This window comes from Sus scrofa, chromosome 11 (genome assembly GCF_054392235.1).
Source record: "Sus scrofa isolate SSC_HxYL_T2T_F1_AM1 chromosome 11, Sscrofa_HxYL_maternal_Yorkshire_Landrace_v2.0, whole genome shotgun sequence".
Lineage (NCBI taxonomy): Eukaryota > Metazoa > Chordata > Mammalia > Artiodactyla > Suidae > Sus > Sus scrofa.
The window spans coordinates 18,284,807-18,297,166 of record NC_139393.1 but is presented as its reverse complement, the minus strand read 5'-3'; the positions used below and the strand labels follow the sequence as shown (position 1 = coordinate 18,297,166).

The 12,360-nt window shown below is 34.7% G+C and overlaps 2 protein-coding genes and 1 long non-coding RNA gene across 28 annotated transcripts in view; 1 reads left to right on the top strand and 2 right to left on the bottom strand.

Moving 5' to 3' along the window:
* Positions 1–10,151, bottom strand: part of LOC100517114 (uncharacterized) — a 30,392-nt gene extending 20,241 nt beyond the window's left edge. Inside the window, exons 1-2 of the long non-coding RNA NR_201388.1 lie at positions 9,987–10,151; positions 3,933–4,027 (exon numbers count right to left, since the gene is read on the bottom strand). This is a non-coding gene — a long non-coding RNA (uncharacterized LOC100517114). The remainder of the gene's footprint in view (positions 1–3,932; positions 4,028–9,986) is intronic.
* Positions 1–12,360, bottom strand: part of LOC146398562 (uncharacterized) — a 119,326-nt gene that overhangs the window by 67,858 nt on the left and 39,108 nt on the right. For 2 of the 5 annotated variants that reach the window (XM_084981749.1, XM_084981750.1), the window contains exons 1-2: positions 9,987–10,151; positions 3,933–4,027 (exon numbers count right to left, since the gene is read on the bottom strand). The gene's annotated coding sequence lies outside the window, so the exon portion shown is untranslated. Of the gene's footprint in view, positions 1–3,932; positions 4,028–9,002; positions 9,093–9,408; positions 9,566–9,986; positions 10,152–12,360 lie in introns of those variants that run through there. The other 3 variants (XM_084981751.1, XM_084981752.1, XM_084981753.1) reach the window with 3 other exon arrangements.
* Positions 10,353–12,360, top strand: part of LOC106507157 (uncharacterized) — a 674,540-nt gene continuing 672,532 nt past the window's right edge. For all 22 annotated transcript variants that reach the window (XR_014819427.1, XR_014819426.1, XR_014819419.1 and 19 more), the window contains exon 1: positions 10,353–10,728. Coding sequence is in view for 3 of the 22 variants with exons in the window: in XM_084981756.1 (XP_084837882.1) it covers positions 10,604–10,728 (125 nt within the window). In the remaining 19 variants the exon portion in view is untranslated. The remainder of the gene's footprint in view (positions 10,729–12,360) is intronic.

Below are 12,360 nucleotides of genomic sequence, written 5' to 3'. Positions count from 1 at the left end.
AAGGGCTCTGATGATACTTGTTTATTCACTGTTGCTGCTACTGAAGCAGCAAGCTGAGAAAATCACATGCAACTAACACACAAAGGAAAAAAATGGTTGAGTTCAACCTCCCTACCCAGAAGTTCTGCTTGTATCACTACATGATAAAATTATTTAAGGATTTTTTTCTTTAAAAAGTGAGGTGGAGAGAGAAGAAAAGACAAAATTGGTGTTTTGATTAGAAAGGGAACCTATAATGTATCTAAGTTAAATAATTAATGACACATGTAATGACACACTTCAGCTCCTAGTTTAGATTTAACTGTTCAATTATCAAAATTCTCAGAAGAATTTTAACCAGGTTTAGGGTGAATTCATAAAAAGTATGTTCCCTAGCTATACTGGAAAATATCTAGGTATCTAAACTTTAATCAAGCAACAAAACTATATTATGCTTATAAAAAGCTCCAGTCTCCCAGCTTCAACATATCTAATCACATCACAAGTTTGACATCAGACATTATTAGCAAATAAATACGATTTTAGCCCATAAAGCTTTTACAAAAATTTCAATTATTAAAAAAAATTTCCACAAGTAATTTACCTACTTTGAATGTGTAACACAAAGCTAAAAACTTAGTAAGTACCTAATATCAATTGACCACTAACAGAAATGTAAGTATTTGTTCATCAAATTATCTTTAAACTTAAAGGTAATTTCATCTATGGACTTATAACTTTAAATTTAAAAGATATTCTTAAACACCTTAAGCAATTTTTGATTCTGAAAAATAATTTATAAGTCAGAAAAATTAGGACATCTGTAAATTACTTTTTTAAATGCTAGAACTGGTGGCTAAGTTTAAATAACAGCTAGTCAAGAAGGTTAGGTTTGAAATTAAATAAAAGTATAAAATACAATAATATTAAATAAATAAAATTCAGATATTTTGCTAAAAACCCCCAATCTTTAATTTTTATCAAAATTGAAAAACCGTTTTCTACTCAGCAATAGCTCAATAATGAACCAACAATGTTATAATAAAAATTAAAAAGACAATTCTGAAGAACACAGGATAACAATATTACTAAATATATTTGTTTACTATGAAAGTTATACAATAAAAGAGTAAGAGCAAAATCAAAAAAGGATTTAAAAAAAATTAAGAAACTTAGAAACAGTAACAAATAAACTATTAACCAGAGGATGAGCCTCAGCAACTACATCTGAAACATGCTACATGTTTCTCTTCCAAGTGACTCAAACCATGAAAATAGGAAAGTAAAACTAAGCCAAATCATATATGTTAATGAAATAACAAAAGTGGGGGTTTGTGGTGCTGAGAACTGATATTTTACTTCAAAATGACATTAAATGAAAAATTGAATCTTCACATTAATTAAATATTGCCCTTTGAAAATCCTTATCAGAAAATTTAAGTCTGATGTGTTAGGTCTTATTTGAAGAAACTGAAAAAGATTAATGATCTATTCACTAATCAAAAAAACCCATAAAGTACATGTACAAAACTGCTTCAAACATTTAAAGCTTCTTCATTAAGAAACTGTATCTATCTACTCTTCAATGAATCCTCAGCAACACTATAAAACCTCTAATAAAGAAAACTCTTATAGCTGATAAACTGTTTAAAATATAAGTTGTCTTTATAAACTAGCATTATTCATCAGTGACAATGAATAATTTCAAGTCCCTTCATACGTAGATGTGTTAAATTACCTCTATTCTAGTTTATCCAAATATTCTTTCCCCCTAAGGATAACTATTTCAGTAAAACTAGAACACAGACAGCATAACTGTATTTGGGAAACAACAGAGAATTTTCCTGAAAATGAATGCTATTTAACCCTGAAAATGCATTTAACCAAAAATATAAATATTATACAAATAAGATAAAAATCTAGCACTGAAAAAAATATAACACAGTAAGTGCTTTCCCCCAAATCCTGTCATAATGAACTACATATTAAAACTTAGTTAGACACAGATAAACAGGTTTGTAAATTTAAAACAGCCAAAATCCTTACAAAATGTCCTTTATGGGGTAAGTTAAGGAACAGTCAATCACATAATAGCAGTAAAAGCCCTTATTAACCTGTCTTCTAAAATAACATACACTACTAATTAGGTTAAAGTTTTTCACTCTGTAAGAGCTGACCAATAGAAGAAAACTGTTAATATCGGCATCAATTATTTTAGGTGTTAAATTATTCACTAAAAATTTGGAAGTTTATAAGCTATATAAGGGACAATTTTATGATGCTAAATATTTGTGTCCAAACAACATTTCGACAACTTCAGAGATCACAAATCATAAACTCTCTTAATGAGGAACAACTCTGTGGACTTAAGTCTTTTTCTATAACATAAATTCAAAAGCTGTATCTCTTCCCTCCTTTGACTCATTAAGGCTGTGTCTAAAGATATCTGGACTGAAAGTGACAAAATGAACCTAGATTTTTTTTTTCCAGATACTGAGAAACCATATTTTTTACTTTTCACCTTAATGTTCTTTAACCTGAAAAATATCACTTACAGAGAAAAAATTGTATCTGTTCTCATCCTATTCAAACTAAGCTGCTTTCTGTAACATTCTTAAATCAAAGTTATGAAAACTTTTTATAGCTTGTATCAAACAACTGCCTTACAGTATCATGACACTAATATCTGAACTTCACTTATATAAAACTGATTTCTATTAAATTTTAACATTTTACTTAACTGTTAACAGATTTACATTCCTAGATTATCTAATAGCTAATAACAGAAATATCTGATTTTTAAGTATTTTGATATATATCTCAATGTTCAAACATTCTTAAACACACATCTAAGAATTTGCTGGAAAAAAAATCCTTTAACACTATTTAAAGATAAAAGCAATTCTATGACCAAAGTGATAAATACACTTGACTCTTAAGACTAAATTACACTTTTCTTATGAAAACAAACCTTTGTGATTTCCTATATCTTAAGTATATAAAATAAATGCTAGTAAAAAAATGTAAAGAAAAAATTATAGTATATTTTAGTCAAATTCACTTTATTTAGCAAATAGTTTTAAAAAACACATTTAGTTAATACTTTATCATGTAATTAATACTTTACTATTCAAAAATTAATCAAGTAATACTTAGTAATACTGTTAAATGAGTTTTCATTACACCAGATTACAATTTAGAAAGCAGCTGAAATTTTTATTAGCTAAGTATCTGAAATTTTCAACTAAAATTATAAAATAAACTTTATTTTAAAGTAAATATGCTGGAAAAGTGATTCTGTGATGAAGTATTCTGGAGGTAAAGACAAGTCATTAGAAGTTTTGGAATTCTACAGTTTATTTTTAAAGAGTTTACAACTTTTGATATGAACAATTTAAATATTTTACTCAGAGTACCTATGAGTAAGATACTGGTTTCTGCTTTAGAAAGTGCGTTTTTCAGTTTCAACCAAATTGCTGTTTTGGTTAGGATAGTACTTGGAATATTTCAAGTTCTCTTAAAATATTCTCACTAATCTTATCAAATTTCGTAGGCTCTATCTACCACTATATCTATCAAAGAATGAAGCACCAAATTTCACTTGATTTAAACCATCTATTTTATAACATGAAAAATCTACTACTTAATTATTTAACATATAACACTGTAGTAACAAACTTAAGAAAAAACTCATAACATATATTTATTCTTAGAATAAATAAACTCATTTGGAGCTGGACCCATACAGGATAAGAACATCAACTGCATAAAAAAATCTGAAGCTTTAATAAAGCAAGAAAAGCTCAACCTTGGCCACTTCACTGAATAACTTCTGTTAATCAATAAATCTTTATTGAATTTAGCTCACCTAAAAGTTCTAACTTTACCAAATGTCTAGTTCAATTATATTGCAAAGATATAAAATCGTATGCTTTAAAAATTCATTAGTATACCTTAATCTCCTATCATGTTCCATTGCATTATGTGAATGTTCAATCAAAGAAGTTAGGTTGTTCTCCAGAATTGGCTCTCTCCTAAAGGTCAAAACCTGCAATAAAAATGTCATGTATTATAGCATGAAGACACTCAACAGACTTCCGCCTCCTGCAGTTTCACAGTTGATCCCTGAACGCAGAGGTAAGATCTTCAAAATGACCCCAATCTTGCCTATGTTCAAAGAAACCCTAACTTTTTAAAATAGAAATATTTTGATTAGAAACACCTGTGAAATGCTTTATCATCCGAAGCCTCTTCAAACAAATCAGATTAATATATTTCTGCTTTCATTTCTCTTTAGGGCATTCATTTTGAAAGCAGTGTAGATAAGTGTGTATGTTTATGTAGGCAGTTGTTAGAGGACTGCTAAAGGGGACTTCATAAGGAAAATATCAGAAATATAGTTTGTCTGTGTTTCTAATACTCATAAAATCCATGGTTTAAAAAGTTATTCAACGGATAGAGACAAATTTTTATCTACCTTTCTCCCCAAATTATCATATGTTTTAATGGTGACAGAAATTATCATTACTTTCAACTTGGGTCTTTTGCCAGGCCTGAGTGAATAATACTGATGTTTCCAAATGTTTTAAGACATTACAGTCTAATAGAACAAAACTTAGAATTTACTTTTAAAACAAATTAAAATACTTATAAGTCATAAATGGAGGACTATTGGGAAGATGGCTTTTTTTTTAATGTGTCCAAGTAGAGGTGGTGTAACTAAATGTATGGAAGTGGTGTTTTCATTTATTTCACCTGAATCTTAATAATTTACGGACAACCGACTATATAAAAATACTAAACTGTTAAATGACCAAAGGTTTATAATGGGCTATATGTGAACCATAATTCTTTGGAGTTTTCCACTTTTATTTAAAAACAGCTTAGAAGAAATCATAACCCCAAAACCCTTTTCTCTGCAGCCAAATGACTGTTTAATGGCAAAAGACACACATATATAACTCACAAAACACCAACCCTGAAAACATGACTTTTTAAAAAATTAGAATAATTTCTACATAGTCTTTCTTAAAAGAATAGACATTTTTCTATATGTGAGCACTCTGAAAAGTGAGGTATCTTAATTAAAAAAAAATCATAGGATAACAGAAGAAACCAATGTGTATTCCATGCCAAATATTAAGTTTTTAAATAGCAGGAAAACAAAAAATACTAAATAATAAAGAACAAAAGAGGTTCAGGTATAAGACAAATATTAAACCAAATGAGTATGATAAAAAAAGACAAAAACCACCCCTCTGAAATACCAAAATTCAAATCTCAAATCTATTACAAAATATAGGTTTTTATACTTTGCACCCACAACAAGTCTTCCCACTGCAAAGATTCTTTAGTGAAACAGGACAGGATTAAACAAAAGTGCATTATATTTCTCATAATTTGATATGAAATATTAAGAATAAAATTCATATATATACTTAATATCAATATTTTAAATGGCTTTCTAAAAGAAAAGATCCTTTGAAACATCTTTGACACAGGCAAAGAAAAAAAAAGGCAAAAGAAAATCATTTCCCAACCATAAAGCAGTATTTATAGGAAGGCTCTACAGCCATTTATTTGTTCATGCTTAAAATCAGAAAAAAATATAAACACGTATCAGTAAAATGACATTCTATAATTAATGTTACTCTTATTAAGACAATCACAAATTTAAAGTTCAAATACTGTCACTTGTAAAAATTAAATACAAAATGGTTTAATATCATTTTTGACACTTATTTGAAAGAAAGTGGTAGTTTATCACTGATTTCCTTTGGTCTTAAGAAATTTGGGGCTACCAAATTTCAGCAAGTCATAGTCTGAGTTCTAATTACATGCCAAAATGAGTTGCCTGGCACACAGTGTTTCTAAGTTTACTGAATTAAAACAAAACTACATGCATAATAATACTCTGGTAATTCTTTCTAAGATGTGTTTTCTAGTTATAATCAGACCAATAGTGTATTTCCTCTAAAAAAGGGTTAAAAAGAAATCACTGAAGATTATTAAGCTTCGTTAAACAAAAGAAAAAAAACAAGAGCCAATCTTAGGCCAGTAATATTTTAAAATAAGAGAGACGAATTTTTTATAGAATAAAATTTCAAAATTATGGGTAAATTTACACTCTGATATTTTTAATTAGAGAAAGCTTAGGTATCATGTGAAAAAAATACCTAATACAGTCGCTGGGCATTTATTTTCTTTTTGTAAACCAAATCAACTGACCAGTATTTCTGGATTGAAGTATTCTGTGACATTCTGAGTAGTTACTACATACTAGTAAGTAAACAGAGATTAAAAAAAAAATATATATATATATCCACAAAACAAAAAAACAAGCAAAAATGCAGTACACAAAGCATGATGAAACAAGGGATCAGAATATGAAAGCTATTTTGAAATTTTCATCCTTAGCTCTAGATAAACATTAAAAGCCCTATTAATCTGATTAGAAAAAAAGCAGTGTTACAAACACCTGAGGCTACATTTTGTAAATGTACAACTAAGACAACCTGAGGGCATTAAAACAAAGCCTAAAACTGCACTTTTATTTGCAATTTTAAAAATAGTATGAAGGGCAAACAAATGAAAATCAATGCTACAGGAAGACTGATACCTTACCTTCTCTAGTTCCCTTTCCCCCACAATATGTAAACATAGCTTTAAAAAGAGCTAAGCTGCTGTAGCAACTCCTTCCCCCACCATTGTTTGCCTGTTGTAATATAAGACTTTGCTAGTCCTTAGGATGGAATAGAAAATAAATTAGAAATATCCATTTCTGCAGAGAAATATGGATAATATACATAACAATACACATCTTCTGGAATTCACATACCTACATGCCCACAAATTTCCCTCTTACCTAGCATCACATAAAAGGGAAAATATTTTGAATGCTGTGGATTTTATTTAGGTGCTAGTGTGTTCTCAAGCTTTAGCACAGTATTTTAAATAAAGGAATCCCTACACTTCTTTTAAAAATAGCTTATTAAACAAAATAATCCTTCAGCTATCACCTCCCAAAACAAACAAAACCCCCCATAAACCAAAACACCAAAAAAGTATGGTTAAATTTAAAAAGCCTAGTGGAATTTAAAGCCTTTCCCCACTCACCCTTAAAACTCTCCAAGTCACATAATAATTTGAATGAAAATTAAAACACAAAAGACAAAATAGGAAAAAAGGCAAAACCCACTGGTTCTGGAATCTTTGGTGAAATTACATTTAAAATAGAAATCAGGTCTCCTACAATTTCATTAAAGCAAATTTTATAGAGAGGATAATTAGCATCTTACATGAAATTTTCATGAGATGATTCAAAATAAACAGCTTTGAAAAAAGGTCATGAACATAGGTTGTGTCATTCCAATTTCTGTTTTAAGGCAATACAAACTAGTACGATTTATAAACTCAAATATTCCACTTATTATATAAATTATAATCATAACCCTACAGAGATTTATAAGCCTTTTTATTTGAATATTTTCCAACAATGCACATTTCACCTAATGTGAGAATAGAAACTTTAAGTTTCAAAATTTCAATTACTATTCATAAAAGGACATAAATTTCTACCAAAAATTTTTTAAAAAACCACATACAGCTATCTTGTTTATCAGTGAAATTTACCGATTTTCTTTGAAAACCACACCCGCCTTTTATCAAGATGCAATTAAACGGAATGACAAGCTTGGTAATAAATAGAAATATATTGACGGCTGCCTCAAGCAACATTAAACAAAAACCAACTGAAAACCAACCAAATAAAACACAACACATCCACACTGTTGTATGCAATATACTTCTTCATAATGAATTTATGAATGAAATCATAACACGCACCTGTGCTACTTACCTGTTGTATTGTCTAAGTTAAACAACATAAATTTCTTGTAAATAAAGTTTTAAGTCACTGAAATGGCTGAATTAGTAACGCTTACATATATTTTTTTAAATAAGATGTGAAAAGTTTTAAAAAAATATTCAATTTTTGTGGAAAATGTGGAAAAATTCATTCTTAACATTAAGAAAATTAAAGTTTCTTTGCATGCAAGTAAAAGAAACAATTCCCCTGCAATCTGCATGCAACAAATATATGTAGTTTAAGATGAAAAATTTCTGTTAAAGGAATAAAAAACCTAAATTCTAAACTCGGTTTTTAACCAACGGAGAACGGGGCAAATATATAAAAGTCTTGTAACTTCAGCTACCAGAATTACAATTTTGTGAAAATTGTCTTCTCTAGGTTTTGCTTTTAATATACATTTCAAAGCCACTCGAAAATCCTTTATGGAAGAAAAAAATATTAAACGTTAGCTTTTTTTTTTTTTTTAAACCCCCCGTCATAATGTTTCATAACCATTTCCACCGTTTTCTAAACGTATAATTTTTTGGAAAGTCAAGAATTAAAATCTAGTGCTCAACATTCAAACCCCCCAGTCCCGCTTCCTTCCAGCCAATCAGGGGGTAACAAGTTCGGTGTTTTGGGAGCTCCGTTAGATACAATTTGAAAAACATCACATTGCGCTCTCCTAGTCTCTTCGGGGAAAGAGTGTGAGGGCGGGTCCCTCGATCTTTACAGAAATAAGAAATCAATTAATTGTTACATCAATTTCAGGGGGAAAAACTCATTACGCAGGCAGTCCTAAAAGGTGTGTGACTGGAAGCGTTATTCCTTTTTCGAACAATTGAATAGCTGCTGCAAAAACCATCTCCTGCATATTCTCAAACCAGAGTCGCGCGCCCCAGACGCAAAACATCACACTAGCAAAGGGTTAATCTAGGGTGCCTAAAGCGCAGAAAAGGATTGAAGATCCAGTACGTCTTTCATAAGGAATTTTACAAAGGCCATTATCTATAAAGAAAGTTAAAGGCGTCACCGGCTCAAATTATTCATGAGTAAAATTTGGTAGAAACTACGAGAAAAAAAAAATCACTAAAGGGAAAGACAAATAACAGCCCTCTTCCCTCCGCCTCAAAGTCAAGAGAGCTCCTAGAAAAGGTGGGGATTTCAAAATTACCGTTAAGTTGTCCGCGTAAAGACTTTTCGGGAGGAAAACATCAGTACAGTTTCTCAGATTGCCTTTTTTCCTTGAGACGTGTTTCAAAGACTGGAGAAGGAAAAAGTCTTCTAAGAAAAGTGAGACTCAGAGAAGGAAATCGCAAGGTCGAAGCCCCACCTTTCATCTCACCCCTAAAGACTTCCCCAACGTCCTCCCCCCCGCAAGAAAGGACGATACCACGAGACCAAACGACAAAAATCCCGAGCAAAAAGCGAAAGTTCGGCATCTTTCCTAGGAGCCCGCTAAAACCTTAAAAGCCTGCCCCCGCCCCATCTTGCCCAAATTGGAAAAGCCAGACGCGGTCAGTGCTACCCCTGCTGGGACCCAGGCGCGCAGAACTGGAAGGCGGCGGGGTGAAACTCACATTCCCAGGGCATCTCACGCTTTAGCATCAAAGACGACAACATACACGGCTGGGTCCCGCGGAGGGCACGGCACGGTCGTACGTCGGACCAGAGGCACCCGCTGCTCCGGGTCCTCAATTTTTCGCCGACCTTAAGTTTCTTGTCACTGGAAGACGGCTGTCAGCGGGCCGGGAAAATTGCGATAAAAGAGGGCTCGGTTCGGCAATGGAGGAGGAGGCGCTTGTCCCCCTCCTCCTGTCAAGAAGCCACGGCCCGCCGAGCCCGACCGCGCCCGGTCCGCGGCCCCAGGCGGGGGGTCCTGCTGACAGATCCGCTGGGCGGCGGCCGCTCCGCCGCAGCGCGTCCGCGTCCCGCTCAAACTGCAACTCCCCTCCCCCCACAACCCCGACTCTCCGCGCTCCCGCCACATTCCGCCTGCCGCCGCCCACTCACAGACACCCAATTACCCCCAACCCTGTCTCCTCGTATTTTTCGCGATTAAAATGAAGGCGGACCCAGTGCCCACTCCTCGCACCCCCCACCGGTCCCACCACTGCCACCTCCCGAGTCCGGCTCTCCTACTTCTTCAGGCTCTTACCGGCTGCGCCAACACTGGCCAAGCTCCGCCACCTGCCCTTTGCTCGAAGTAATTTTTGGAGATTTAAGTGATTTTTCGGCGGAGTCCTAGTGGCGCTGTACTCTCGGACAGGTTATCCCGTCTCTCCCGCTAGATTGATGAGATCAGGCATCACTCGAAAATGGCGCCGAAAGCGCTGAGGCTCCTCATTCAAATTCGTTAGAGCCAACCCCGCCGTCCCGGGGCATGCCGGGAACGCGGGCTGCCTCCACAGCTGTCAACACCGCCTCCTAACCCCCCCAACTCTAGCTTTCTCGACACTTCTGCCCATGCGCAAACTCACACAGCCCCCTCCCCCGCCTCCGTCCTCGCGCGCCTTGAACATGCGCAGAATTGTCGCTTGTTCGCCGCTCTCGCTTCGCTTCCTCAGTCGCAACCTCTCTCCTTGCGCGTGCGTGCAGCCCTTAGGCTCAGCCGCCGAGGCGGAGGGACCGTGGGGACTGTGGGCCCAGGGGTCCATAGATGACATGCCATTCGATAGATATTTATTCTGGTGTTCCAGGAAAACAAATAACGGTACAGCTTAAGCGAAAAGAAAAACATCTTACTGTCAGTGTCTAAGCTCCTTTAACAACGGAATGTGTCTGAGACCTTGTGTACGGATACACGTGTACTTAAAACAGCCCCGCCAGTGTGCAGAGCTGTTAAGTCGACGACGGTTTGAGGGAGCTACCGCAGTTAAGCCTCAGAACAACTTTATGAGGTAGGTACTATTATTATTCTCGGTTTGCAGACCAGGAAACCAAGGCTCAGAGACTTTAAGTAATTTCCCTGAAGGCAGCACAGGTAGCAAGCACGTGGACGAGTCCGCATCTGTCAGAATTTGGAGCCCTGGTTGGGTCATTCTCTGCCAGGCTGTGCGACCTGACCAGGGCACACGCAGGAGGCGTGGTTTCTGCTTTACAACTGTGTGTGTGGGTGTGCGCGTTCTAGAGCCTTGCGAAAGCACTTTCATTGAACCGTCTTAAGTGTTCTTAAACATTCTGCTCGGCTTGGGAGGGGTGAATGGGTCATTGGGCAGTGTGGGGAAATCATTTAGGGTAATTTTATAAAAGGGTGGTAAGGGAACTTTAGCAAAGATGGGTTTCTGCTGTGCGACACATTGGTTAAATAATAGTATATAGATAGCATATATTGACTGTTCTCTGGGCTGGGCATGGTGCTAAATAAACGCTTTACGGAATGATCTGTTTATTGCCCGCAACAGCCCTTCACAGTAGCCATTATCTTTATTTTACACAAGAGGATACCCAAGACTCAATTAAAAAATTTACCCCAAAGTCTTGCAACTATTAGGTAGAAGCACATGACCTAGGCAGATCCGTCCAACGTCAAAAACTGGGCACTATGGTAGAACAATAAATGATAAAGTTGTCGATATTTGAACACCACCTTTAAAAACGTCTGTTAATCATTCATTTGCTTGGGAGAATTAGCTTATCTTCCACCAGGCTAATTAAGATGAAAATTAAAAAACAAAACAAAACTGCCATTGATCCTAAATGATTACACTTTAAAATTATTTTTGAATTGTTCATTTTTTTCCTGATCCCAAGTTATAGTGAATGTTCTAAAGAACCCAACAGTTTGAAACCTGGGTCGTTGCTACACTTTTTTTTTAGTTTTTGTTGTAAAATAACTTGTGATGAATCATAACTGTTTGAGTATACAAAGACATACGTAGTTATGAGTGTTAAATGAGACTGCATATGAAAGTGCCTGAAGTACTAAGAAAAAATTGGGAGATAGCTAGCATGGTGTGCATTATTGAGGTACAATAATGGAAAGAGAAATGGATTTTAATAATTTGACATCATCAAGTAATATGGCTGGGTAGTATATGGCTTCCATCTCTCTGCTACTTTTGTGCACTGGTTAACTGAGTGGACTCTGGAACCCAAACTTCTTGGGTTGGAACTCCGCTCTGCTATTTACTAGCTTTGTGCCCCTGTGAGTTACTTTTTCTCATTTGATCTTTTGTAAAACGATTAATGCTAGTTCCTCATCCGGTTATTGTAAGGATGTAACTGAGTTAATATATTAAAGGTATTTGAACAGTGATTGATACATTACTAAATATTAGCTATTGTTGTGGGTCGGTCATTAACACTGATCTTTTAAAATGGTTTCTTTAGAGGTGTTTTAAAAATCCAACTACAGTTAGGGCCATGAGGAATTAGCATTTATGTTCAAGAGCATCTTAAGACGTTATATCAGCCTGCCAAACTTTTTTTGCCAAATAGAGTAATGATTTCTGTCAGAGGATGTTATTTTGTTTTACCTTTTCATAAGAGTAACATAGGAAAATGGAACAGTTTTACCACTTTTTCTTTTT